This window comes from Rattus rattus, chromosome 5, assembly GCF_011064425.1.
Source record: "Rattus rattus isolate New Zealand chromosome 5, Rrattus_CSIRO_v1, whole genome shotgun sequence".
In the NCBI taxonomy this organism is placed as follows: Eukaryota; Metazoa; Chordata; class Mammalia; order Rodentia; family Muridae; genus Rattus; species Rattus rattus.
Genome location: NC_046158.1, coordinates 153,101,278 through 153,129,248, shown reverse-complemented (window position 1 = coordinate 153,129,248; position 27,971 = coordinate 153,101,278). Strand labels below are relative to the sequence as shown.

General features: G+C 50.9%; 3 protein-coding genes across 3 annotated transcripts; 1 reads left to right on the top strand and 2 right to left on the bottom strand.

The window, feature by feature from the left end:
- Positions 1-920: 920 nt before the first annotated feature.
- Neurl2 (neuralized E3 ubiquitin protein ligase 2) lies at positions 921-3,653 on the bottom strand. The gene is made up of 2 exons (XM_032904825.1): positions 2,445-3,653; positions 921-1,164 (listed from the first exon to the last, which is right to left on the bottom strand). The coding sequence occupies exons 1-2, from the start codon at positions 3,184-3,186 to the stop codon at positions 1,049-1,051; spliced, it is 858 nt and encodes a 285-aa protein (XP_032760716.1). The 5' UTR covers positions 3,187-3,653; the 3' UTR covers positions 921-1,048.
- On the top strand, positions 3,450-9,254 carry Ctsa (cathepsin A). The gene is made up of 15 exons (XM_032904827.1): positions 3,450-3,586; positions 3,759-3,937; positions 4,051-4,162; positions 4,431-4,481; positions 4,571-4,657; positions 4,882-5,037; positions 5,326-5,417; positions 6,090-6,174; positions 6,650-6,741; positions 6,845-6,920; positions 7,002-7,144; positions 7,679-7,754; positions 8,309-8,398; positions 8,531-8,635; positions 8,825-9,254. Exons 1-15 carry the CDS (start codon positions 3,533-3,535, stop codon positions 8,906-8,908), a joined length of 1,482 nt encoding a protein of 493 aa, XP_032760718.1. The 5' UTR covers positions 3,450-3,532; the 3' UTR covers positions 8,909-9,254.
- Positions 9,191-27,799, bottom strand: Pltp (phospholipid transfer protein). Its single transcript, XM_032904828.1, has 16 exons — positions 27,563-27,799; positions 26,857-26,967; positions 26,674-26,773; positions 25,112-25,240; positions 24,383-24,538; positions 22,916-22,979; positions 22,773-22,836; positions 21,794-21,885; positions 17,688-17,864; positions 17,533-17,592; positions 14,800-14,964; positions 14,639-14,706; positions 10,126-10,168; positions 9,968-10,031; positions 9,749-9,825; positions 9,191-9,507 (listed from the first exon to the last, which is right to left on the bottom strand). Exons 2-16 carry the CDS (start codon positions 26,954-26,956, stop codon positions 9,376-9,378), a joined length of 1,491 nt encoding a protein of 496 aa, XP_032760719.1. The 5' UTR covers positions 26,957-26,967; positions 27,563-27,799; the 3' UTR covers positions 9,191-9,375.
- Between the last annotated feature and the right edge of the window lie 172 nt (positions 27,800-27,971).

The window sequence follows — 27,971 nt, the reverse complement described above, 5'->3', positions numbered from 1 at the left end:
GACATTATAGTCAGGCCTGATGCAACAGGCAGAATCCAGCTGCCTGGGAAGCCGAGGCACGAGGGCCCCAGGTTTAAGGCCAGTGCAAGCAACTTAAACTTTGTCCTAAAGGATAAACAACAAGAGGGCTGGCAGTTGGACAAGGTGGCGCACACCTTAATCCCAGGATTCAGGAGGTAGGGACAGACAGATCTTTGTGAGTGACATGCCAGCCAGGGCTACATATTGAGACCCTGTCCTTAAAGGGGAGGGGGTTGGGGATAGGCCAGGGCCTGTGGTTTGGTGGTACAACGCTCACCTTGCAAACTAAACTCAGTCCCTAGTACTGTAAAAGACAGAAGGAAGCCAGAAATAGCAGACTATGCCAGTAATCTCCTGTTGAGATCAAATTACCACAGTTCAGGATCATCCAAATAAACCAAAAACAAAACAGTGAGTAATTACCATCTTTTTCCAAGCTGCAACCCCTGATCTAGGACATGCTTCTCCACTCTGACCATGCATTAGAATCTCTGAAGGGGCTTTAAAAAAAAAAAACAGTGTCAAGTCAGCCATGGAGGCTCACGCCTATAATCTCAGAATACGGTTGGCAAGACCTTGTCTAGAACAAAACAAAAATCCATGATGACTGGGCTCAATTCCCTGACAAACCGCACACCAAAGGAGAATATTGAGGGGAGGAGGTAAGGACAGAGAGGGAGAGCGGGAGGGGGAGCGGGAGAGGAGGAGGAGGGGAGGGGAAGGAGGGAGAGGGAGGCAGGCACATTGGCACTCATCAAGTGTCCCAGATAATTCAAAGGAGTGTGCACACTAGGAGGCCCTGATCTAGACAGGTTCTAAAATACTTTCTCTGACAGGGCATCTCTACATGCGCCTCTCATAAGGCTGCAGAGGCAAGGAGACGCTCCAATGCTCAGAACTCCAACATAAATAAGCTCTCTTTATTTCTGGCCCTGATTGTGCGCCCTGTGACCAGCTTCAGACCAGCCACTGCTCCGGCGGCAGGACGCACGACGGCCGCTTTGCTCTGGCGGCCACAGACAGGCCTTCATTCATACTTGCAGAAATCCTTCAGTCCCGTGGGCAGGCGGAGCCCATCAATGGCCAGCCTGTGTACCACACTCCTCTGGATCACAAGACGGCACAGCGTCTGCAGAGACGGCACTGTGGAGAGATGACTGTCAAAGGCAAAGGGGTCTGGGGGAGGTAACACTGGAACTGAGATCTACGTCTGGGTTTTTATTTGCCGTCAGCTTGGGAATTACCTTCTGTTCTCAGGCTCGGCCTGCCCGGCGGGGCTGCTTGAATAGCTGACATAGCACCTCTTTCTGAGGACTTTGATCAGACCCTCTGCCATTATAACACAGCCTAACCCTCCTCCCTTCACCCAGCAGCTTTGTCTGTTCCGTCTATGCAACCACAGCACGGTAACAGCAGATTCCAGCTCAACGGATTCATGACACATGACCAGAGATATAGGTGAAAGGTCCACTGAGCTACAGTGAGCCAGACCTCTGATTTTAAAAGTTGTCCATCTGAGTTTCAGGAGAGTCAAGGCTACTCAGAGAAACCCTGTCTCAAAAAAAAAAAAGAAAAAAAATTCTCAATCTGGAGTTCGCGACGGCTCCAAACCCATAGGCCTAAATCTCAGAAGAACATTTTCCTAATAAAAACACACAACTCATAGCGGAATGTGGTGACTCAAGGCTAATCCCAACCCTCTTCAGGCTGAGGCAGAAAGGATTGTCAAAAGTAGGAAGCCTGCCTGGGCTACTTACTGAATTCCAGAGGAGCCTTGTCTCCCGAGTGAATTGTTCTCAGAAGACCAAAAGTAAATGTGTGAAGTTCTCAAGAAGCCTCGGATCAAAAATTGGTTTTGGCTGGGGCTGGAGAGATGGCTCAGCGGTTAAGAGCACTGTCTGCTCTTCCAGAGGTCCTGAGTTCAATTCCCAGCAACCACATGGTGGCTCACAACCATCTATAATCAGGTCTGGTGCCCTCTTCTGGCCTGCAGGTGCATACATGCAGGCAGAAAGCTGTATGATGTATACATAATAAATAAATAAATGTTTAAAAAAAATTTTAAAAATTGGTTTTTGGAATCCCTATCTTAGAAGGTGGGGTGTGCAGTGCCTGCCTGGTACCCATGAGACCCTGACTTGGTTGCCAGGACAAAATTTTAAAAACACAGACGCCCTTACCCTATTATTGAAACATCATTCAAACCAAAAGAACCTGCAGGGTGTCTCAGTCAACCCGCTGAGGTGAGGACACCAAGGCCGGCCCACAGCCAAGGTGTGACGTGTGCAAACTCACACGCCCGAGGTGAGGCCAAAACTACGGCTGGACAGTCCAAGGCCCTGCTAGCTGGCTGTGGGGGTCCTAGCCGGTGCCTGTCTCTACCCTGAACCAGAAGAAGGTCCCTCCCGGGGCGGGATACCTACAGCCATACTCCAGTTGGACCAGGCGCACACTCTTGGTGGAGGCAAACACATCTACCACAGCGTAGAGGGGCTGAGCAGCTGGCAGTCCCCGGGCGCTGGGACCCATGTCCTCCCCGTTGATGATGATGTGCATGTCAGCGGTCCCATCCTCACGGGGGCAGAAGAGAACACCCAGGCGGCTACGGCGCGCAGTGGGAGGCAGCACGTTTTGTTCATAGAGCTGATCTAAGAGGTGACTGTAAAGCCCTGGCCGGCTGCGGCCCACCAGACGGTCCCGGGGAATTCGGAACTGCTGGATGCGCAAATAGGGTTCGACGAGTAGGGCTTGGGGACCGCTGGGGACCGCTGCCTCTGCTTCTGTTTGACCTTCCCGGGGCACACGGTTGTGGTGGCGCGTGATAGCGAAGACCCAGCTGTGGCCAAGGCTGACCAAGTCAGGCAGTGAAAACTCGGGTACAGAAGCCAGACTGGCCGGGTCCAGAGCGGTCAGGCCAAGACGTAGATGCCCGCACCAGCCCAGCTCTTTTTCCTCTATCTCCACTAGAAATACCTGACCGGGGGCCAGGGGCTCGCGACTGAAGCACACACCGTGGGCGAAACTCTCCACGCGTGTGGCTCGCGTCCCCGACGGATCCATGCGAATGTTGGCTCCGTGCACTTGGTGGAAGCGGGTGGGAGGGGGCTCCGGGCACGCAGGGCTCCGTGGTCCACCCAATCCTACAGGTTTGGAGGGAGCAGCCATCTCCACGCCATTAAGCAGGCCAGCTCGTGCCAAGGGCTATTTTGGGCGGCGGGCTCAGATGGTGACTGCGGGGGGACCATGTAAGGCATTTCCCCCTTGTCTAACTTTCCCCGGCTCTGCCCGGGGGTCCTAGCGCCGTTTCTCGGCATATCACCAGTAAGGGGTCCCCACGAGCCTGAGGAACTTTGCTGTCAACACCAAAATCATCTGATTTCTGGCACCCTGACTGTGCACTTTGGGCTGTGCACTTTGACCTGGTAATTGACCGCCGCCGACCCTCAGATAAAAAAGTGAACGATGAGCAAGCTGTCACGTGCTGCAGAAGCTCACGTGACCAGAACTACACATGACTTCCAGTCCAAAGGCGGCTCCAGGAGAGCAAGGACACAAGGAAGCAGAGGTACGGAGATGCCCGGACTGGTGGGCAGCGATCGTGTCTCTGTGGCCGGGAGTTGGACCCGGGTGGGGCCTTCCCTCCGGAGATGTGCGCCATCTCCCCAGGAACCGCAGCACCGAAGCGCAAAGGATCTGGGGAACTGGTAAACATCCTCCACCGATGCTTCCTTCCGCAGATGCCCCGAGCAGCACTGTCTCCACTGCTCCTGCTGCTGCTCCTATCCTGGGCGTCCCGGGACGAAGCAGCTCCGGACCAGGATGAAATCGATTGCCTCCCGGGCCTGGCCAAGCAGCCCTCTTTCCGGCAGTTCTCCGGCTACCTTAAAGCATCGGATTCCAAGCACTTCCACTACTGGTGATCCGCCCTAGCTCCCCGGGAGGGCATGATAACTGGGCAGACGAATTCTAACGACCCCTGGCAGGACTGGGCCTCTTACTTGTACCAATCCTGCCCTGTGCTTTTCCTAGGTTTGTGGAATCGCAGAACGACCCTAAGAACAGCCCCGTGGTGCTTTGGCTCAATGGGGGTCCTGGCTGCAGCTCCCTAGATGGGTTACTTACAGAGCACGGCCCCTTCCTGGTGAGTTGACCACTGCCCCTCTCCCCTGTGAGGGAGAACTGGGAAGAGGCAGCTCCTCAAGGAAAAGGCAGGAAAGGGGAGGGGAGAAGGAAACTGTGTCCTAAGTTTGCTTTCCTTCTTAACAATTCTGTTTTGTTTTGTTTTATCTGACCCTTGGCCTAACTTTCTGTACCTCTGTTGGAGTGTGACAATATATAAAGCACGGTGGCCCTTTCTCTCCACCCAGCTGTTCACTGGGACTCACAGGGGCTATTTCTTTCCTCCCCAGATCCAGCCAGATGGTGTCACCCTGGAGTACAACCCCTATTCTTGGAACCTGGTACACTTGGAGCTGTGGGTCTTGTAAGGGTGTCTGGGTACTTGAAGGGGTGTGGGAACCCTCTTCCGCTCATTCCCTCCTCCCCCTAGATTGCCAACATGCTGTATATCGAGTCCCCAGCTGGGGTGGGCTTCTCCTACTCGGATGACAAGATGTATGTGACCAATGACACAGAGGTGAGTCTGTTGCCTGACCACCTGCCCCATTCCCCATTTCCCCCCAAGATGGCTTGATTGGGGGAGAGCATGACCTCAGAGTCCACTTTTGGCCCTGTCACGTGCTCTGTGGTAAGCTCATAACCAATTTACTTCCTCTTGCACAAAATAAAATGAGTTGGACTCCTTATCTCTGCGCAGCTTTCTAGCTTAAATGTCACCTGACTCCTCCATGTCATCCTCAGGTGGCTGAGAACAATTATCAAGCCCTTAAAGACTTCTACCACCTCTTTCCGGAGTACAAGGACAACAAACTTTTCCTGACCGGAGAGAGCTATGCCGGCATCTACATCCCCACCTTGGCTGTCCTGGTCATGCAGGATCCCGGCATGAACCTTCAGGTGAAGGGAGGCACCATGACGGTGTGACCTAGGATTAGTAAGGTCAGCCTAGCCGCTCGTTCACAGCCTACTAACTGGCCACTGGCTACTCCAACAGCGCGAATGCCTCCTCCTACAGGAAGCTAACCTGTCAGACTGCCGCTTCTGTTCTCTAGGCTGAATGACCTCACCCACACCCACAAGCCACTCTGGATTTCAGCTTCTAGATTGCAGGTCTGAGTGTAGGTCAAGGGAGGGTCCCCTTGCTCTCGCCCTTGGGATGAGCTGAGCCCTCTGGGTGTTTCACAGGGGCTGGCTGTGGGCAATGGACTCTCCTCCTATGAGCAGAATGACAACTCCCTGGTCTACTTTGCCTACTACCATGGTCTTCTGGGGAACAGGTAATGGGAGAGGGACAGTTGGGCAACGTCTAAGGTGGGGCAGGTCATGCCATCTCAGACCTGTCCTTCAGCCCATGCTATTCCTGCTTTGGTTTATAAGCAGGTAGGGGCTGGAGTTGGCCAAAGGGTTTGATGGCCAAGAATACAGACTAGGATTTAAAGAAACTAAAAGGGGCTGGAGAGATGGCTCAGTGGTTATGAGCACTGACTGCTCTTCCAGAGGTCCTGAGTTCAAATCCCAGCAACCACATGGTGGCTCACAACCATCTGTAATGGGATCTGATGTCCTCTTCTGGTGTGTCTGAGGACAGCGACAGTGTACTTATAAGAAATAACTAAAGAAGCTAGACATGGTGACCACACTTGGAACCAGGCAGAAGAATCATGACTTTTAGGCCAGCCTGTGCTACATAGTAAGTTTAGGATTTGAGCCCAGGCTACATAGAAAAACCTCTCAAAAACATTTTTTTTTCTTCTTTTTAAAAAGGCGCCAGTTTTGGGGTGAGCTTGGGGCTACTTTTATGAACTAGAGGACAAATCCTTGGAAAGTAGGTTAGGTAGCCTACACGTCTTTCCTCTCCGCCACCAGGGTCAGGGTCTGATGGGAGGGGGGAGGGAGGTTATTGTATCTCCTAGCATCTCGGCTCAGCCTCAGCTCTCTCTGATCCGCAGGCTTTGGACTTCACTGCAGACCCACTGCTGTTCTCAGAACAAGTGTAACTTCTATGACAACAAAGATCCAGACTGCGTAAACAACGTAAGCCTCTGCCCTGGTCTCTGGGCCAGCCCTTGTCCCAGTCCCGAGAAATGGACCACACGAACCTCTCTTTGGGAACCTAGCTCTCTAGCTCCGGGGCTTCCCTTTGTGGCGGTTCTGGGGATTGAACATGGGAGCATGCATGGGGAGCCTCATGCATGCAAGACAAGCACTCTGCCGACTCACCCCCTCAGCTTTCTGTCCCAAATCTATCCAATACTGTGGTCTCCTCTGGGAAGTCCAGGGAGGAAACTGAAGCCAAGGATGTTTAAGCCACTTGGCAGAGAGTAGAGTTAGGACCGGGCCCAGATCTGGAAGGTTCCTTCCAATGAGCCTTCTACCTGTGAAAAAAGTAGGTAAAAGGGCGGTGTCGGGAGAGAGATGAGGTAGGTAGGAGATCACTTAATCCTGAGGGTGAGTAGGGAAGGTCCTGAAGGGATATGGATCTGAATAACAGGACGGTATGTCTTCACAGCTCCAGGAAGTGTCTCGAATTGTGGGCAAATCTGGCCTCAACATATACAATCTCTACGCCCCGTGTGCTGGTGGGGTACCTGGCCGTGATAGGTAGGTGCTGCTGGGTGTGCCTTGGGCCATATCTACTGCCTCTAGAGGCCCAGCACCCATCCTATCATTTTTGTCCATCTGTCTGTCTGTGTGTCTCCGACAGGTCTGAGGACACACTCGTAGTCCAGGATTTTGGCAATATCTTCACTCGCTTGCCACTCAAGAGGAGATTTCCTGAGGTATGCAAGGGTGTGGGCTCTCCCTGGGGGAGTAGGTGGGTTAAATAATTAAGGACCGTCATCCCATGTCCATGCCCTCAGGCACTACTGCTTCGGTCTGGGGACAAGGTACGCTTGGATCCTCCATGCACCAACACCACAGCCCCCTCCACCTACCTCAACAACCCTTATGTTCGGAAGGCTCTCCACATCCCGGAGTCGCTGCCCCGCTGGGACATGTGCAAGTGAGCTTCTGTGACTGCTCGTGGTGTAGGAGGTGGCCATCAGCTGGGTTCGCAGGGGTCCTGTTACTAGGGCTTCTCCAAGGGGGGTGGTGTGGACATTTAGGTGAAAATTGGGGTGAAAATTAGTTGACAACTAGTTATCTCTGACATTTAATGAGTAGACACTGTCCTGACTACAGCTCTGTTGCCACCTGGAGCTGCCCCGTTCATCCTTGGGCCCCTTTAAATAAAAAGGTCACCCTAGCTCATTGGAGCCCAGTTAAATGTTTCGTGATGGGCTGGTGCCCTTGCTCCGGTCCCGTCATTACAGTCACACCCGACGGTGCCTACACACCAAACACCAGTTGTATCCCAATCATTGTAACAGCCGAAAACTATGCCCACACATCGCCAGCTCCCGTTCAGATAAGCAAGTCCTAGAGAACTGATATAGGGAAGCTGGGAATCGGGAATGTCTGACTGTCCTGTCGACTGTCCTGCTCAGTTCCCCATTTTGTCCTTTTTCCCTGCATCCTACACGCATGCTCCCGACAGCCTCATGGTGAACTTACAGTACCGCCGTCTCTACGAAAGCATGAACTCCCAGTACCTGAAGTTGCTCAGCTCACAGGTAAATGTCCACGGCACAGCAGGACCCACCCACCTCCAGCCGGTGTAGCTGTAGGCTCTAGAGTAACAATGTACCGAGTGGGGCATCTCTGTAGCGCTTGCGGCCACACCCTGGTTGTTTTATGTTATTGTTATTCTGAGACTTGTCTTGCTCTGTAGCCCAGACTGGCTTTGAACACATAACAATCTTATCTCGATGTGTGCCTACGCCTGGCTCTGGGAAGAGTTCCTAGCTGTGGTTTTCCCTCTGTAAAAGGAGGCTAATGAGCGAGCTACAATGAGTCATCAGTGTAAGCTCAGCCCTGGGGAGATGGAGAGACCTTAGGTCTAAGCCAGTCTGGGCTTCACAATAAGACTGTCTTATATGGGGCATAGTAACTTCCCCCCTATTTATTAAAGCATCTGGTGGGTGCGTATTGGACGTGTAGCATACAGCATGAGAATTTCAGGTTTCTGTTCTTAGTTGGGCTTCTGAATCCCTGGGGCTTGAACCAGAGAAGGGCTAGGGAGCCTGGGCCTAGCCCACACTTCTGTTTTCCCATTGTCCTACTCCAGAAATACCAGATCCTGCTTTACAATGGCGATGTGGACATGGCCTGCAACTTCATGGGGGATGAGTGGTTTGTGGATTCCCTCAACCAGAAGGTAAAGTGCTGTTGGGGTAGCTGGGCTGGTGTGTTGGGAGAGGGCGAACCTGGAGAGGAGTCTCCAGTCTCAAAAGCAGCTTTGAGCAAAGATGGTGGGAACCACTGGCTATCGTCTTTCCCCGTGGGACAGATGGAGGTGCAGCGCCGGCCCTGGCTAGTGGACTACGGGGAGAGCGGAGAGCAGGTCGCTGGCTTCGTGAAGGAGTGCTCACACATTACCTTCCTCACCATCAAGGTAGGACTCTGAGGGACAGCTGGGGCCAGAGGGGGGAGTGGCGTGACCTCCCAGTCCTCACTCATTCTGGGTCACCTGTGATTGGTCGGGCGAGCATTCGGGGTGAAGAGGGGAAGGGGTGAAGGAAGTGCCCGGAAGTGAGGGGTAATCATGTTGGGGATCCAAATCTCATCAAGCTTTGCCCTCCAGGGTGCCGGACACATGGTCCCCACGGACAAGCCTCGAGCTGCTTTTACCATGTTCTCTCGATTCCTGAACAAGGAGCCTTACTGATAGCTTCGAGGACCCATGGAAGTCCTCAGCACCTGATCAGACCCTCAAAGCCTCTCTCGATGTCGAGGACTCCTCCTTTATGCAAAGTGCTCCTGTGGGGCAAGTCCTGCTTTAAAAATGCTTCCTACAGCCCTGTGCGTCCCAGCTTGGGCCTTGGGGCTTCACAGACAGCCTGGGACCAAATGAACACTTTGTTCTGGCTTTGATAGGATAACCTTCCCTGATCTGCATAAAAAATGCCCCATCCCAGGACCCCAACAGAGCTCTAGAGAAGCCCGAGGAGAGGGTTGGATGGATTGTAATTGATGGTTGACTGATTATGGAATTAAATCGGGTATAGCTTCCAGCTGGGCTCTTCTCTGTGGCACTGGGACCACTAGGCTGATGGCAAGGGGTGGGCAGGGGGTGCTGAGAAGCCTCAGTTCAGTTCCTGAATGCCAGCTGCCCAGGAGGGGCGGGCAAAGGACTCAGGCAGCTGCAGCAGAGGGTGGAGGGACACTGGAGTCCACAGTGCCAGCGCCGCCGGCAGAACGGTTCTTGTCAATCACTTCTCGAAGTCCTTTGGCAAAGTGGAGGTCAGCCCCAACAGTGACGAAGCCCTGGGAGGGGACAGGGAGGCTCACTGATCAGTTCAGTTTGGAGACATCGTCCAAACAAACGCAGGACTCTGGAGCAAATCTCCTCAGGGGCCCCAGCTCCCTGACAGTGTAAGTCCTTTACTACTTAAAAAAAAAGGAGGGAGTAGCTAGTGTTAGGGGGTTTAGAGGAAGCAGATAGCACTGGGGTGTTGTAGGGACAGGAAGCCCCTGGTCTACATCCTCCTTTCCACAATGTACTTACTGCATGATTGGTCACCACCTCATGCACAAAGTTGATACCCTCAGGAAGGGGGATCTGCACCCCACGCCAGATACGCTCTGTAGATGGGAGAGGCAAGCTCAGCCTGGGCGTCTATCAGTCCGTCGGCATCATCGTGTCCACTACCCCATAACCCCCCACACACCCTTCCACCCCTGTTATTCCCTGTCCCCACTCCTTCCTCCCACCCTCAGCCCCTACCATTCAACAAAGGCATCACTCCGATTTGCAGCAGTGTCTTCAGTGGGGCCTGCAGTGGGATCAGCTGAGGGAAAAGGGACACAGCGCATGCGCATACAGGTTTGCGTGAGCGGCCCCCTTGCAAAACCTGGACCCACCCAATGCCATCCCCAACTCACTGCCAGAGACTCCAGCGCAGACTGATTGGAGTAGATTTGAAACCTGTGGGACAGAAATGCAACATGAAACCTTGGGACACCCTTTCCTTGAGCCCTACGTAAAAGTTGGCCCAGAATGACAGCTTTCCCAGTCCCACCCAATCATCCTTCCAAGTAGCTGCCATTTTCCGGGTGTGCATCCCTGAGTGACCCTCTTGTCTCTGGAGCCCCTTTCTTTAAGCCTGCTGATTTTCATTAGTCAGGAATGCCTGTGTGCCGCCTCTGCGGCTAGGTCAAGAAGTACGGTTTGTTTTATCCAACAAAATTCAATAATCTTTACTCCCTGTCAGATACCAAGCTTATTTTAAAAAAAATCAAAATAGCACTGGTAAAATTGCTCAGTGTGGAGGGTAACTGGCCTGACTGCCTGAATTTGATCCCTAGGGCACACATGGTAGAGGAGAGAACCATGTTGACTTTTGACCATCACGTGCACTGTGTGACATGTGAGTACCCTGACACATAAATGCATATACACATAGGCACACACATACACAAGTTAATTTCTTTGAGTTTGAGCTCAGCCCAGTCTACAGAGTGAGATTTTTGTCTCAGAGGGGGTTTGAAGAGGGACACAGTATTGAAGAAATGGCTCCACAGGTCAAGAGGGTTGGCTGCTCCTCCAGACGATCCGAGTTCAGTTCCCACATCTGGTAGATCACATGGCTTCTAACTCTAGCTTCAGGACATCTGAAGCCCATTTCTGACCTCGTCAGGCTCTATCCAGGCATGGCACACACACATAACACACCACACATACACACCATACATACACACCACATACAAAACACCACACAGACCATACATACACACACACCATACATACACACCACATACAAACACACCACACAGACCATACATACACACCACATACAAACACACCACACAGACCATACATATACACCACACACACACACCATACATACACATTCCATACACACACACACCATACATACACACCACATACAAACACACCACACAGACCATACATACACACCATACATACACACCACACACCATACATACACACCACATTCCACACATACATACCATACATATACACCACATACATACACACCACATACAAAACACCACACAGACCATAAATACACACACCATACATACACACCACATACAAACACACCACACAGACCATACATACACACACACCACATACAAACACACCACACAGACCATACATACACACCACACCACACACACACACCACACATACACCATACATACACACACACACACACCATACATACACACCACATACAAACACACCACACAGACCATACATACACACCATACATACACACCACACACCATACATACACACCACATACAAACACACCACACAGACCATACATACACACCATACACACACACACACACACACACATCAAATAGGGGATAGGAGGAACATGGTTTAGCAACTAAGCACTCATATTCCTCCAGGGGACCATCACCCATGACACACACCCTACTACAACATGAAACTCCAGTTCCAGAAGGCACTACTTCTGCCTCTGAGCATCTACACTCACACGCACATAACCACATACAAACCTGAGAGCTGCCGTGGTGGCACAGACCTTTAGCCCCAACATCCTGCCTTTAACCTCTGCACTCAGAAGGTAGAGACAGGCAGATCTCTGTGAGTTCCAGGCTAGCCTGGTCTGCATAGTAAGATCCTGTCTCAAAAAAAAAAAAAAAAAAAAAAAAAAAAAGTAGGAAGTGTCAGCTCATGCCTTCAATTCCAGCACCCAGGAGACAGGCAGGTGGACCTCTCAGTTTGAGGCCTGCCTGGTCTACAGAGTGGGTTCCAGGACAGCTGGGGCTACATGGAGAAACCTTAGCTTAAAAAATAACAAAATAGGGGTTGGGGATTTGGCTCAGTGGTAGAGCACTTGCCTAGCAACCGCAAGGTCCTGGGTTCGGTCCCCAGCTCCGAAAAAAAAAGAAAAAAAGAAAAAGAAAAAGAAAAAAAAAAAAAAAAAAAAAAAAAATAAAACAAAAGAACAAAAAGCAAAGAAAAAGGGGAAGCTGAAATGCTGAGGACATCAAGCACGTACAAAACCTTGGCTCCATTCCCAGGGCCATATAAATATACACCGTGAGTGTGCACGTGCGTGTGCATGCGTGTGTGTGTGTGTGTGTGTGTGTGTGTGTGTGTGTGTACCTATGTGTGCGCGCCTGCACAAAAGGTACACTGTGGGGGGAGGGGGCGTAAATTTGGGCATATGGAGGATGGGTCACACCATCCAACCATGTTTTGAAACAGAATCTCTTACTGGTCCAAGGCTCCAGCGTTTGGCTAAGCTGACTGGGGAGTGAGCCCCAGGGACCTTGTCTCCTCCCCAGTGCTGGAATCACAAGCCATAGTCTCTACGCTCAGTTTTTAAAATGGGTTTTAGGGCTCAAACTCATACCCTCATCCTTAAATTCATTCAAATCAGCTAACTTTCTAGTCCTTGGGGGTTTGTTTTGTTTTGTTTTGTTTTGTTTTTGGAGTTAATGGTGTTTGCTTGAAACAGTGTCTTGCTACACCTAGTGACTGAGTCCTCATTCACAGGCCTGAGACCTGAGAATCTGGGACTATTAGAAACTGTTACTGATGAGGGAAACAGAAGCTGGTTAAGTAAATAGCCTGGAGTGACATGGCTGTGTGGACTAGACCCTGCCTCTAGCTTCCGAGCTGCAACCCAGCTTTGTCTCACTTTGAAGCAGCTTCTGTATCTACACTGTCTACTGTGTAGCCACTAGTTAACCCTGGCTTCTGCAGCCTAACTAACCTAACTGCTGTTGACTTATAATTACACAAATGTAGCCAGTCGCATATGACTGGGGCGATGACATTAAATACCCAGCCCTAGAAAGTACAAGGTAATTTCACCTGTATTTAGCACAGGAGGAAATGAACCTTAGAAAGATACAATGACTTGCATTCAGGTTCCCGCTGAGCTGAGCTGAGATTGACGCTCAAACCGATGTCTCCATCCTCTCGGCTACAGGAGTGTGTCATTCACCCTCACTGAAACCATTTGCTTGCCTCTAAGAATACCTGCTTTGCCTGCTTCTACAAGGTGAGAGAATGCAAAGGAGTTGCTTAAGAAACCACTGTTAGGGGGTTGGGGATTTAGCTCAGTGGTAGAGCGCTTGCCTAGGAAGCGCAAGGCCCTGGGTTCGGTCCCCAGCTCCGAAAAAAAAGAACCAAAAAAAAAAAAAAAAAAAGAAACCACTGTTAGGGGCTGGAGAGATGGCTCAGAGGTTAAGAGCACTGATTGCTCTTCCAGAGGTCCTGAGTTCAATTCCCAGCAACCACATGGTGGCTCACAACCATCTGTAATATACATTAGATAAATAAAAATTTTTAAAAAAGTTTAAAAAAAAAAAGAAACCGGGGTTGGGGATTTAGCTCAGTGGTAGAGCACTTGCCTAGCAAGCGCAAGGCCCTGGGTTCGGTCCCCAGCTCCGGAAAAAAAAAAAAGAAAAGAAAAGAAACCACTGTTAGCCAGGAGCGGTGACACAGGCCTGTAATCCCAGCTCTAAAGAGGCAGATCTTCCCTGAGTTTGAGTTTGAGGACAGCCTGGTCCATATATCCAATGCTAGTCTACCCAGTGGTGCTACACAGTGAGACATTGTCTTAAAAGAAAACTAGAGATAAAAAGCACTTTGGGAGCTGGGAGTTGTAGTTCCGTTGGTATAGTGTGGGCAGGCACTAGACCCTGGGTGCAGCCCCGGAGCACTGTATACACAGGACATGGCAGTGTGTGCCTGCAATCCCAGCATCCCGGAGATACAGGCGAGAGCGTCTTTGGCTACACAGTAAGATGGATTTTGGATGTGTAGGTGCGGGTGTGTGTACCTGGCATGCGTGTGAAGGTCAGCAGATAGCCTCCAGGGTATTAGTCCGTAGCGCTTTTTGACACTGGTGTTTCATTAGCCTGGAAATTCACCACACAGCCCAGGCTAGCTCTCCTCTAAGGATCCTATCTCTGGTCATCCCTGGGATTAAAGGCGTGTGTCATGTTTAGCTTTTCCCATTGGTTCCAGGGGTAGGGCCATCTCTGCAGCCTGGAGTTCAGGTCTTTCTCTCTCTCTCTCTCTCTCTCTCTCTCTCTCTCTCTCTCTCTCTCTCTCTCTCTATTATCTCTCTCTCCCTTTCGAAACAGGATCTCACTAGATACCCCTGGATAGCCTAGACCTCACTGTGTAGACTAGAGTGACCTTAAACTCACAGAGATCCACCTGCCTATGTTAGGTGCTGGGCTTAAAGGTGTGACTGCTAACACCCGGCCTTAATTTCAGTTTCCGTGAGTACTAACAAGGACGGACACCAGCTTATTGGAGGCTTACAGGAGTAGCTCAGTTTTAGCGCCGCGGTTCTGTTGAGTGGGTGTTACTATCCTTGGAGATGTTAAGGCCGGGAAATTAAGGACCCAACCAGGATCCTTAGCGACTGCATACCTTCGAAGGTCCAGCTTTGCTCGCAGCGCCTTGCCCTTGAGTGTCAACTTAGCACTGAGACGACCTTCCTGAAGGAAAGCGCGTGGGAACATTATAAACAGGAAAGGTCCGCAGCCCACTTCTCACTGACCCCCCAGGTACCCTCATCCTGGGGTCCGTACCATGATCATCTTGGACAGCTCGACTTCAGGCATCGTAGGTGGGGCCAAGGAGATGGTGACGCTGGCGGTGACAGAGATGGTGGTGCCTGACGGCTTGATGGTACAACGTGGAGAGCTTATGGCCTGTAGCTTCAGCTTCAGCGGGGAGTTAATCACTGTCGGGCTCTGGAGGCAGAGCAAGGGAGGCAGATCACCATGACCACTGGGGGTGGGTGTTACGGGACAAAGCTTCAGCCCTTTTGGAGGCAAGGGGTTGCAAGTACAGAAGATGGGCTGCCTCCCCACCCCCTTCCAGCCTACACCCTGCCCCCAAGAATTAGTCAAAGTAGTATCCTTCCTTCTCTCAAGATGGGCTCTTGCTAAGTTGCCTAGCTGGTCCTGAAACCCTGCACACATGCTCTTCTGCCTCAGCCTCCAACTACTGAAATTATAGCACGTGTCCCTCTCTGACTCACACCCCGGATTCCTCTTCAACATTCAATTCAGACCCAAACCCCAGTTGGGACTCCCTAGGTACGGCCTTTTTGCTTAAACATCCCAGCCCTGGCCTCCTCATCTCTGAGCTGCTCTACAGGTCATGTAATGCTATTGAATGTGCATGCTCACTCATTGCTAAACGTGATGCCGAGCTGGGTGTGGTAGCAAAACCTGTAATCCCAGTCTTTGGGAGTAAAGACAGGAGGATCAGGCAGCATTCACACACACACACACACACACACACACACACACACACACACACACACATTCCCCTATGAGAAAGAGATACGGTCCCAAAAACAAACATTCCCTTAAGCATAATTCTGATCACAGCATACATATTAGCTCATTTAAGTCTCAAACAAACAAGTAGGCCAGATACTATTATAATCCTCACTTTGTCTGTGTGTGTGTGTGTGTGTGTGTGTGTGTGTGTGTGTGTGTGTGTGTGTGATATATCCCTGCTAAAAGGTCAACTTTAGGTGACTTCCTTTATCACTTTTATATAGCCAACATTATTTCTTGAGACAGAGCCTCGCCCTGAACCCTGGAGGTCACTGACTGATTCATCTCGGCTGGCTCGCCAGTCAGCTCTGGGGATTGTCTTGTCTCCTCACCAGAGCTGCCGCTCTCAGCTCTGTCCCAAGCTCAGGTCCTCATACATTTAAGGTGAGCACTTTGCCAACTGAAGCATTCCCTCGGGGAAATCGAAGCAGACAGATTAAGGTTGTGCAAGGTCTGCAGGTTATTCAGCTGCAGAGCTGACAGATGCAATGCGGGTAGCCTAACAGCACAGCCTGACAGCACAGCCTGACTGACAGCACAGCCTGACTGACAGCACAGCCTGACTGACAGCACAGCCTGACTGACAGCACAGCCTGACTGACAGCACAGCCTGACTGACAGCACAGCCTGACAAGCACAGCCTGACTGACAGCACAAGCCTGACTGACAGCACAGCCTGACAAGCACAGCCTGACTGACAGCACAGCCTGACTGACAGCACAGCCTGACTGACAGCACAGCCTGACTGACAGCGCAGCCTGACTGACAGTGCAGCCTGACAGCACAGCCTGACTGACAGCTGATGCTCTTAACTACTCAGCAGCTGCAGGACAAAGACGCCGACGACAGTAACAACATCGGCTGTTTCAGCAGGTCCTCTTCTAATTACATGTGTTACTTCATTGGAAACTCATGACAAGCTTACAAGGTGGTATATGTAGGAGAGGCTAGCATGACCCAGAGTCACACAGATTCCTGTCATTTACAAAATTGAACCAAGAAGACGCTCACTAATGGCACATAGAATGTATATATCTTATATGTGTACACATTATAGAATATAATATATACTATATGGGATAATGGTACTATATGTAATTTATTTTCGTGTATATGGATAGTTTTGAGTTTTGTTCAAATGTAGGTCTGTATGTCACATGCATGCAGTGCCCTCAGTGGCCAGAAGAGGGCATTGTGTCTTCTGGAACTAAAGTTGCAGACAGTTGTTAGCCATGACGTAGATGCTAGAAACCAAACTGTGAGTCATCTGTGAGAGCAGCAAGACCACTGAGCCATCTTCCCAGTCCCATGCAGTGTATATCTTTAAATTTGCAGACTAGGGATGGAACTCGGGGCTTAAGGCATGCTATGCAGGCTATGCATGCTATGTTAGAAATATATCTCTAGGGCTGGAGAGATGGCTCAGCGGTTAAGAGCCCCCGACTGCTCTTCCAGAGGTCATGAGTTCAATTCCCAGCAACCACATGGTGGCTCACAACCATCTGTAAAGAGATCCGATGCCCTCTTCTGGTGTGTCTGAAGACAGCTACAGTGTACTTATATATAATAAATAAATAAATCTTTAAAAAAAAAAAAAGAAAGAAATATATCTCTAACACCCTGTTTTAAAATTTTAATTCCCTCTCTCCTCTTGCATTAAAAAAAAAAAAAAAAAGTAAGCAAACAAGCATTCTAATCATCCCTAAGGCCCCCTGCACTGGGAAGACTCCGGTTCTCTCCCAACCTCACAGCCGCTCTGTGAGGGCGACGGGCAAGAAGTGCCAACCCTGCTTCACGGAGTGGGAAATAGACCTGGCAAAGCCAAGGGGCTTGGCCGCAGGCAAAAGGCCTCCGACTCCTCCACAGCCACGGCTGGAGACCTCCCACGTACCCTCCACCTACCACCTCAGAGCTGTGTAGGTGGAATAGCCTCCAACTCTGGCCACACCCTAGCCTCTAACCAATACTCACCTGGAGAACAATGCTCCCAAAGTAAGTGGCCCTCAGAAGCATGTCCAGATCACTTGGCACCTGAACAGGGGAATTAGAAATGAGATGGAGTAATTGGACTGACTCTCTCTATCATGGGCCCTTCTTATCCCACCCTCGGACAAGCCCTGGTCTACCTTGTCCCCAACAAGCGTCAGCTGCAGCGCTCCAGCCTGGAAGTAGCTCTCCATGGCAGAGTCAAAGAAGAACTCAGAGAAGGCCACGTACACCATCCTCTCGTCATCCTCCAGCTGAGGCTCCACCGCCTTGTTGAGAAGGCTCCAGTTGCCCCCCTTCAGAGGGAAGAATGCTCCCTGGGGTGGGAGCTCAGTATCAGGGTCAAGGCAGACTGGATCTCTCTGTGCCAGGCACAGTCAGGAGCCACGGGGAACTGGACTCTATGGCTGCTCTGGAGGGGCCACAAACTCATCCCTCAAAAGGCGTTGCAAAGAGGCTTGGAGGTCGGGAGGAGCACAGCAGGGAGCACAAGAAGTGAGGTGTGGAGCAGGAAAGCTGTCCCAGACGTTAAGAGCATGCACTGCTCTCCCAGAGGACTGGGGCGCAATTCCCAGTACCCACACTGTGAGTGGCTCAACAGTCTGCCAGTTCCAGGGGATCCGAATTCACCCTTCTGTCCTCCGTGGGCACTGCATACCCCTTAGTACACTTGCAAACAAGTGGGCAACACATTGATACACATAAATAAATAAGCAGAAAGAAACAGAATGAAAAGGCAGACGGGGTCAGGAAAAGTAACCTGGCAAAGGAGGGGTTGAATGACCTGGGTTATGGGGCACAGTCCTGCAGGTTACAGCTGCATTTACATATCCATCATGGCTACCCAGTTCCTGGTACTCATTCCCCGCTCTATTTGTATGATTTTGAGAGGTAGCCCTGGCTGGACTCAACTTCACAGCAATCCTCCTGTTTCAGCCTTTTGTGTGTTGGAATAGACATGTGCCACCGGAAGTACTTCCTTCGGCCTCTCTAGCATAAAGTGTGTCCCACCACAGCCCTGGAAGGCATGTTCTCTCAAGCTGTCTTTGTGCTTACGTATTAGGCAACAGGCCCAGGTGGGCGAAACCCTTTGCCTAAGGACACTCAGCCTGCGTGGGGGTTATCAGGATTAGGACTTAAGACGTTGGAGTTGCAGAATCTTTAGAACTCTCTGCTACCGACCACAGAGAGGAGCAGAGGTGGTCACATACCAACTGCTTGCTGACCTTGGGCAAGTCTTCACATCCTTAAAACGAAGACAGCGGGGTGCCCTATATCCTGGGACCATTCCTACTGGATGGGAGTCCTGCCTCCTCCTCCTGTCCCTATCATAAAATACTTATAAAAAGCCCCTCCTGCGGTCCATCATTTTTTTCTTCAAATTTGTGAAATAAGAACCTGAAGGTGCCAGGCCGGGTAGGCACACACCTTTTGCACATAAATCTCTGAGTTCGAGGCCAGCCTGGTCTACATGGGAGCTCCAGGCCATCTAGCACTACGTAGTGAGACTGTGTCTAAAAACAGCCCTGAAACCTACTGGCTCAGGATGGCTCCCCTACTTCTAAGCACATGTTGAGCAAAAAGAAAAGGCCTCAATCCAATTCAAAGGCACCCCAGTAATTCCTGATTTCCTGCCCAGGAACTGAAGGGGGGGTCCAGTTGGGATGGATCTCACCTGGTGAGTCTGGCCATTCCAGATGTCAAGAATGCTGGAAGGCACAGTGGGTTCGTCACTTGAAGGATGGAGAAGGAAAAGTCCACTAAGCTCGTCATGGGTGGGTGCTTATCTGAGTCTGTTCCTCAACAGACTGTGCAGCCCTGGCTGTCCTGGAACTTCCTATATGGACCAGGCTGGCCTCGAACTTTCAGAGATCCACCAGCTCCTGGCTGGGATAAAAAGCGTGCCCACCAGACCTAATTTGATGAGCACGCCTTTCCTTCAGCCTTCTCCCGGTTCTCTGCCCAGGACTTGTACTTTGGAGCTGCATAAACTCTGTTGTTCCCACTGGGAGGGAATTGTTTCCTCCACCCAAGGGCCACCCTGGTCAGTCAAGAACCCTTACTAACACCCCAAGGTTAAACAAACTTCAAGGTCCCTTAGACGGGGCCCACTGGAGGGGTACTCCAACTGCCACACCGGCCAACCTACTCAGTTCCAAGAAACCAGATTGATAGCTACTCAAACTCTTCCCTCAAGGCAGTTAGAATTACCCCTTGGGTAGGAGGGGATGAGAAGGGAGAAACAGGCCAGTGGAACAGAAATCCCCACAGCACCAGTTGTGAGTGAGTCCTAGTGGGGGCAGGAACACCAGGAGGTGCTCTGCTTCCTGCTTCCTGGTTCTCTGACAATCCTGCCTCGAAGCTATACCAGAGGAGGAGACTGAAAGCAAAAAGGCTCCTGGCACCTGCAGGGGTAAGCCAACCGGACTGACCAGCTCGTTCCCCTCTCCCCTCCAGCCTGGTTTCAGCCATCAGTCGTATAAAAAGGTCCCAGACTAACAGCTCGATGGCACTGTGCTTCCAGAGATGCCCTCCTACTAGCCAGGACCTCCTTACTCTTTCTCTTAAATTCCCTGTAATAAAATACTTTTTTTTGAGACGGGATTTCTCTGTGTAGCCTTGGTCGTTCCGATTTGTACACCAGGCTGGCCTCAAACTTAGTGGGTGCTGGGAATAAAGGCGTTCACCACTACCACCCAGCCCAGCTAAAATACTTATTTCTAAACTCAAAAAAAATTTAACAATACAACTGTCTTTTCATACCCACAAATTCAACCATAAGTAAAAATAGCAGTTGTGGACTGGAGAGATGACTCGGTGGTTAAGAATCTTCTGTTCCTCCAGAAGATGTGGGTTCAGTTCCCAGCAACCATATGACAGCCATGGCTGTCTATTCTCCAAGTCCAGGGCATCTGACACTCTCTTCACACGTGTGGTGCACACACATGCATGCCCACAAAACCACCCACACTCAGAAAATAAAATAAATCTTTTTTTTTTTTTTGGTTCTTTTGACTGGGGATCAACAGGGCTTTGCGCTTTAGGAAGCGCTCTACCACTGAGCCAAATCCCAGCCCCAATAAAATAAATCTTAAAAAAAAAAGAAAGAGGGTTGGAGATTTAGCTCAGTGGTAGAGCGCCTGCCTAGCAAGCGCAAGGCCCTGGGTTCGGGTTCCCAGCTCCAAAAAAAAAAAGAAAAGAAAGAAAGAAAGAAAGAAAGGAAAGAAAGAAAGGAAGGAAGGAAGGAAAAAGGAAGGAAGGAAGGAAGGAAGAAAAGAAGCATTCTTGCCTTGAATTTCACCACTTGGGGGCAGAGGCAGGAGGATCTCTGTGAGTTTAAGGCCAGCCTAGTCTACAGAGGTAGTTCCAGGACAGCCAGGACTACCTTGTCACAAACAAACAAACAAACAAACAAATAAACAAGCAGCCTTGTCAGGCTGGCAAGATGGCTCAGCAGGTAAGGGAGCTTGGGGCCAATCCTGAGGACCTAACCCTGATACCTGATACCTCTACCCTAGATACCTGATATCTCGGACCCTAGATGGGAGGAGAGAATCAACTTTCACAAGCTGTCCTCTAACCTCCACATGTGTACGTGCACACACACACACACACACTGTATCTATTAGTGGATGCTTGAAGAGAATATGTCACACACGTGGGACACCATTTTAAATAATGAACTGGAACATCCTTAGATCGTGGTATCCATGGAGAGCTTAGTTAGACTCGACCCCCCTCAGAAACCAAGAGAAGACTATCAGCACCTCACTCGCAGGGGCAGGACAGGCAGGAGATAGGCAAGTCATAAGCAGGTCCCTGGAGTAAGGACTTTGGAGGAGCTACAGAGATGCAGAATGCAGTTAGAAAGGTGGAGCTCAGGTTGGAGAGATGGCTCAGCGGTTAAGAGCACTGACTGCCCTTCCAGAGGTCCTGAGTTCAATTCCCAGCACCCACATGGTGGCTCACAACCATCTGTAATGGGATCTGATGCCCTCTTCTGGTGTGTGTGAAGACATTGATAGTGTACTAACATAAAACACAAATCTTGAAAATAACTCTTTAAAGAAAAAGAGAGCTGGGGCTCAAGCTCTAATCCAGGAGGCTGAACCTGACCCTGTAACAGCAGCGGCAGCAGTGGGAGCCACAGCAGATCAGAGTGACCCCTCGAGCCCTGCTCAGCCCCAGAGAAGCGGGAAGCCCATCAAACAGTCAGAGGTCACAGGCACCAACCCAGGCAGCTCACCCGGAATTCCATGTCCAGATTGCCGTTGGAGACCACAGGATCCTTCAGAAGGGAATAGTCGATGCCAACAAGTTCATCCACAGGACTACGCACTGGAGAGAGGGGCTCGAATCAGTCCAAGCTGGGTGACACTGGGTCCGGCGCTTAACCTCTCTGTGTCTTTCAGTCATAAGCAGTGACACTCCGCTCACAGAGGTCTTATGAAGATCTAAGTGACTTTAAGTGGAAAGCAGCCAGAGTCTGGTGTGCTGGTAGGTGCTCAGTCAGGAGGCCATTGTCAGTCCCATGTACTACTAAGACTATTGTAAGGTTTTGGTCAAATCACTAGGCAAGACTGAAAAGGAGGGGGGTGGCGAAATGGCTTCATCGGGTAAAAGGAGCTTGCCTCCAAAGCTATGCAACCCGAGTTCAATCCCCAGAGTCCATAGGAAGGAGACGATCGATTCCACAATGTTGTTCTCCTCTGACATCCACACCTACACCATGATTCAGGTACAGACAATGCAAGCGCACGCATGCTTGCACACACAGTTATGATAACGCGTTTTAAATGTTTAAGATGGCTAAGGAAGGAGTCATTTCCCCTGATTTCCTTTTCAATCCTTTTTACCCAATGGGCCTGATAGGCCAAGATCGCTGACCAACAGGAAACACACGGGGTGGCATAGGAGCATAGGAAGTAGGGATTCGTGCTAATGGAGCACGTATGAAATAGAAACTGATGAAGACTAATGGCCACCCTGTGGGCAGCAAGCATGTATTTAAGACCTTGACAACTCCTGGGGGAGGTGTTGCCAGTTAAACACCCCCCAAGAGAAGCGCTTACTTACCTAAGATTACACAGCAAGTCAATGATACCTCTGAACCCAGGACTGTTCCATGGCTGGACTGGGAAGGGGACTCTCTGAGTCGCTGTATGACAGCAACATACAGCTTCCTTCTATCCCCGGCCCCAGCTCCGGTCCCCACCCTGACTCACCGGGCACTGTGTCCAGGAGGGAGTTAAGCAGCACCGTCCCAGCATGGTAGAGCACAGGGCAGATCTGGGAGACCAGGGCAGAGTCAGGGATTCTCAGAACCAGGCTACCCCACTCTGCTACCCAGGCCTGCCACCGCCCACACCTGCTGGTTGAGGAGGAATCGCATCCCAGAAGTGATGAACGTGGAAAAAAAGTTATACATCCTCCTGCAAGGAGAGGAGAGGCTGGGTTAGCCCTGCCCTGACCGTGAGCCAGGCCCAGGAGAAATGACCGTGTCCAAAAGAAACAGGTATAACAGGGACATCTTGGTTTCAGCCAGCTCCTTGATAGAATTCTCCAGGAGCCAAGCCCCAGCCCCTCTTTAGCTTGACCCTCAAGGTCCCCTCCCCTGCCACCTGCTTCCCATTCTCAAGCCTCTCAGAGACCCCCATATCTAATCTATATGCTTTCGATGCCCTCCCCGGTGTTTTTGCCCTCTGTGGCCTCCTGACTGGGCTCAGATGCCCCCTCTTCCAGACAGGCTTCTCATATCCCCCTTTATCTAAATCTCACCACTCTGAATGCTACCTTGGTTTCATTTCTCGGTCCTCATGACAACCGTTTTAATCTTTCTAGCTGAGCTCTGAATGCTTTCTAAATCCTCAGGGCCTGGGACATGCTACACTTGCTGAACACACAAAATCCGACAGTACGCAAACACTGGATGACAAATCTATCAGGTTTTTACCTCAAACAACCAGCACCAAGGATCCAGGATCCCCGCCACCATGTTATTTTTGTTATTATAATTGAGAATACAATGCAGGCTCAACCGTGAGTGCATGCCAAGCCTGTGAGTTTCGGGGTGGCTTTGGTTTGGTTTGACAGTTTCTCACTCTATAGCCCTGACTGACCTAGACTTAATTCATGACCTAGTCCAGGCTGGCCTGCAACTCACAGAGACCCACCTGCCTCTGCCTCCTGAGTGGTGGACTTTTTTTTTTTTTTTTTTGGTTCTTTTTTCAGAGCTGGGAACCGAACCCAGGGCCTTGCACTTCCTAGGCAAGCGCTCTACCACTGAGCTAAATCCCCAACCCCTATTTTTTTTATATATATTTTATTTATTTATTATATATGAGTACACTGTAGTTGTCTTCAGACACACCAGAAGAGGGCATCAGATCTCATTACAGATGGTTGTGAGCCACCATGTGGTTGCTGGGATTTGAACTCAGGACCTCGGGAAGAGCAGTCGGTGCTCTTAACCACTGAGCCATCTCTCCAGCCCAGTGTTGGACTTTTAAAGGCATCTGCTTCCATACCTGCCTCAAGTTTTTATTTTCTAAACGCAGGTACTGAGGAACAAACCCAGGGCCTCATGCATGCTAGACAGGCTCTCTACCACTGAGCCAGCTCCAGCTGTGGTCATGCTAACTCTAACACTTAGACATTTATCACATGCCGGGGACTGTCCAAATATTCTATATCTGTATCTGCTAAACCAGATTTTATTCTCTGGGGCTCTGAACACCGATGTCTTGCCCAAGTTCACACAGCCCAGATGTGGCGGAACCAGGATTTGGACGGATTCAGTGGACCCCAAAAGGTGTGCTCTGGGGCTGGAACTCACCTGAAGGTTCCCCCGAAGGCCATATTTATTTTAGACACAGAGGCCTCGCAGGAGACATTGGACACTTTAATCCGACCAGTGGGATCCCGGGAGAGCTGCAGACCTGTTCGGATGGACACACCCTCGGCCGAGGCATTGATGTAGCCCCCATCATAGCTGTGAAAAGCAGATTCGAGTTCACCCCTCTTTTTAAACCATTCAACACAATACCTTCTTTTTTCTCTTTTTTTTTTTTTTTTTCCGGAGCTGGGGATCGAACCCAGGGCCTTGCGTTTGCTAGGCAAGCGCTCTACCACTGAGCTAAATCCCCAACCCCTAATACCTTCTTTTTTTAAGTGTGTACAAAGTGTTTGTGATCTTATACACCCCCATTGCTCTCTCATGTTTTTCCGTTCCTGAACTCTTCTCCCCGAGATGACCCGCCCTGACTTTTAGCTTTTGTTTTTTTTTAAACAGCCCAATGAGTTTAATGAGTCTTGCTTGCATCGGCATCAAATTACCAGCATCTACACCAGTTTAGACAAATGACTCCCTCCTCCCTCACAGCCATTCACTGCCTAGAGCCCCTGAGCTAGGGATGAAGCCTTATAGGCCCTGCTGAAACCTCTTCTTGCCTTTGCCAAACATCCTACCAAGCCCTCCTCTTGAATGGAGAGACTGAAACCTGGGAAGGCTAAAGGACACTGGGCCCAGCCACCAGCCACACTCCTGAGGGTTCAGGGTCCTCACAAGAACCAGTAGAGGAGCTGTCTCCGGAAGTGCAGCCCCAAGGACGCATTGGAGATGTTCAGCAACAGGTCCTGGTCCGGCTGGAAGTGGAGCTCGGAGGATATCAACTGCAGCTGTGTGACCTTCACGCTGCAGAGGGCAGGGGTCAGGGTCAGTGTGGGGACCAAGGGGTTGGACTCACCCAACCACCGGGACCCATCCTTCCTCCTCTAACCACAAGCCAGGCAATCTAGGTGGGTGGGATGTTGTTTTTTTCCCTTGCCCCTCAAGAGCCCAATCTGGTTTGGGTAACTCAAGAGATTTGCTCCCTGGACTCAGGAGTTCAATATTGCCTTCCTCGTTTATTTATTTTTTTACTGTATTTAATATTTAAAAGACAGGAAATTACTGAGCATGGTGGCACATATACGCCTTTAACCCCAGCACTCAGGAGGCAGAGATAACCTCCTGATTTCTGAGTTTGAGGCCAGCCTGACCTGTGGAGTGAGTTCCAAGACAGCCAGGGCTACACAAAGGAAACCCTGTCTCAAAACAGAACTAGATGAAAGACGAGGAATGCTCATTTGGTATTCAGACTGATCTTGAATTTGTGAGCCCAAATGAGCCTTTCGCTGGAATTACATATATATTTTTATATTATATTATATTCACTGGTTTACACAGTGAATTCTGACCAGCCAGGGCTATGTAAGATCCTGTCTCAAGAATAAATAAATAGAAGTTGGAGAGATGGCTCAGCGGTTAAAAAGCACTGGCTGCTCTTCCAGAGGTCCCGAGTTCAATTCCCAGCACCCACAAGGCATCTCACAACCATCTGTAACTATAGTTCCAAGGGGACCCGACACCCTCACACAGACATACAGGCAGACAAAACACCAATGCACATACATTACAATTAAATAAAATCTTTTTTTTTTCTTTTTTTCGGAGCTGGGGACCGAACCCAGGGCCTTGCGCTTGCTAGGCAAGCGCTCTACCGCTGAGCTAAATCCCCAACCCCTTAAATAAAATCTTAAAAATAAATAAGTAAAAGCTCCATGGTCTTGTTGCTCTCGGCACTGTGTTTGTTAGACCAGTTTTCGTCTTTCTGGGTTTTTTTTGTTTTTGTTGTTGTTTTGTTTTAAAGTCCAGCTTGGCCTTTTACTTGAGATGCTGCCCCAGCCTCTTGAATGCTGGATCCCAGGCGTGTGCTAGGCTCAGCTCGACTTTTCCTCCATCATTGTAACTCACCTCACATCACAGCTCTCTTATCTCTCCCATCCTAGGCCTCCCCCTTTTTTGGCGCCACCCTATGGCTAGATTCCACTCTCACCCACAGGTAAATTCTTCCAGTGTTACCTTCGCGGTGTTCTTTGGTCCAAGCTTCAATTCTATTGGTTCGTATTCCCTTTCTTGGGTCCGCCTACCTCCAGTCTTTTTACCTAGTAACCTCACCCTTTTCTTTAGGGTCCCACCTCATTTAATTGGCCACACCCAGGCCCGCCCAGTCTGGGGGGGTTGTCCTAGGTCATCCCACCACCTTTGAGACTCGTCCCCCCTCCCCCGCCCCCAGGCCTACTTACTCCGAGATATTGTAGTAGAAGTGGCCCTTTGCGCCATACACATCTGGGATATTGATGTCCTCCAGCTCTTGCTCCAGAAAGCGCAGCCCCTCCTGCTTCACTGAGGTAGCATGGAGACACTCAGGTCCCGCGCCCGAGGCCAGGGCACCCCACCCGGTCCATGTCTCCCGCCGCGCGCCTTACCCAGCTCCAGAGCCGCAGAGGTGACTCGGATCTTGCAGCCCGGGAGCTCGGCGTGGGCACCTGCCAGAAGCGCTAGGAAGAGGGCCGGGAGCAGGGCCATGGTGACCAAGCCTGGAGGCAGGGTAGGGTCGGGTCGCAGGTGTCATCTGGGCGGCTCAAAACCACTCTTTGGACGTGCAACTAGAACAGGGTGCTGGCCTGGACCGTTACTCCCCATAAAACTGTTTGGGGCACTCGGAACCAATCATCTTGTCTCCTTTTGCCTGATGCAAAACCGAAGTTCCGAAGCACGGTAATACTCGCGCTCAGCCTCCGAAGGATTTGGGGCTCGGTTCCCCCTCCCCCGAGCAACTGCCGCGTGACGAGTTTGGATCTCAGGAGGATGGGCCCCCCCATCCCCCACCACCACTTTCCCTTTTCCTTCAGAGGAGGGCGTGTGCTAGCTTGTACGTTGGTATGGCGACAACCACAAGCGCATTCCTGCTGAGTGGCTTGAGGTCTCCCAGGCCGCGCGCCGGGGTGGCCCCGCCGAGCGCTGTCCCCTTGGTCCCCCGGTTCCCCTAGCTCCTAAGTCTCTGCTGTAAGGCATACGGTCTGGTGCCCCATCCCAGCGCCCTTCTTCATTCGCTCTCCTCCCCACCTGGTTTTAGTGAGCCACGCGGCTCAGGAGGGTCTGGGGATGCAATGGGGACGCGCCCCAACTCACTTAGTGGCGCGGTCACGTGGAGCGACAGGCAGCGCGGGGGATCCGGGCGGCGGGGTCTGGCGGGTAGCGCGGGTCCAGCCGCCTTTATAAGTCTGGGCCTCCGACCCCCCTCCTCGCCGCTGTTCTCCCCTCCTCCCTGGGGGCTGGGAGGGGAAGGGGCGGGACGCTGGCAGTCGGGAGGGTGGAGGAGAGGGCAGTACCGAGCCTGTGACAAGCCCGACTGCTGTCTGGACAAGAGGGGGACTCGCTCCTAAAAGAGCGAGAAAAGTTTAGAAAGCGGCTTGCCGAGTCACTACTGTCAAATTGCAGTCACGCGGCCTTTCAACAAACTCCGTCATTTGGCTGCGAAGCCTCAGTTTCCTCACCCAGCACAGAGTGCCTCCTTTTGGGAACTCCCACTTGGCTTCCA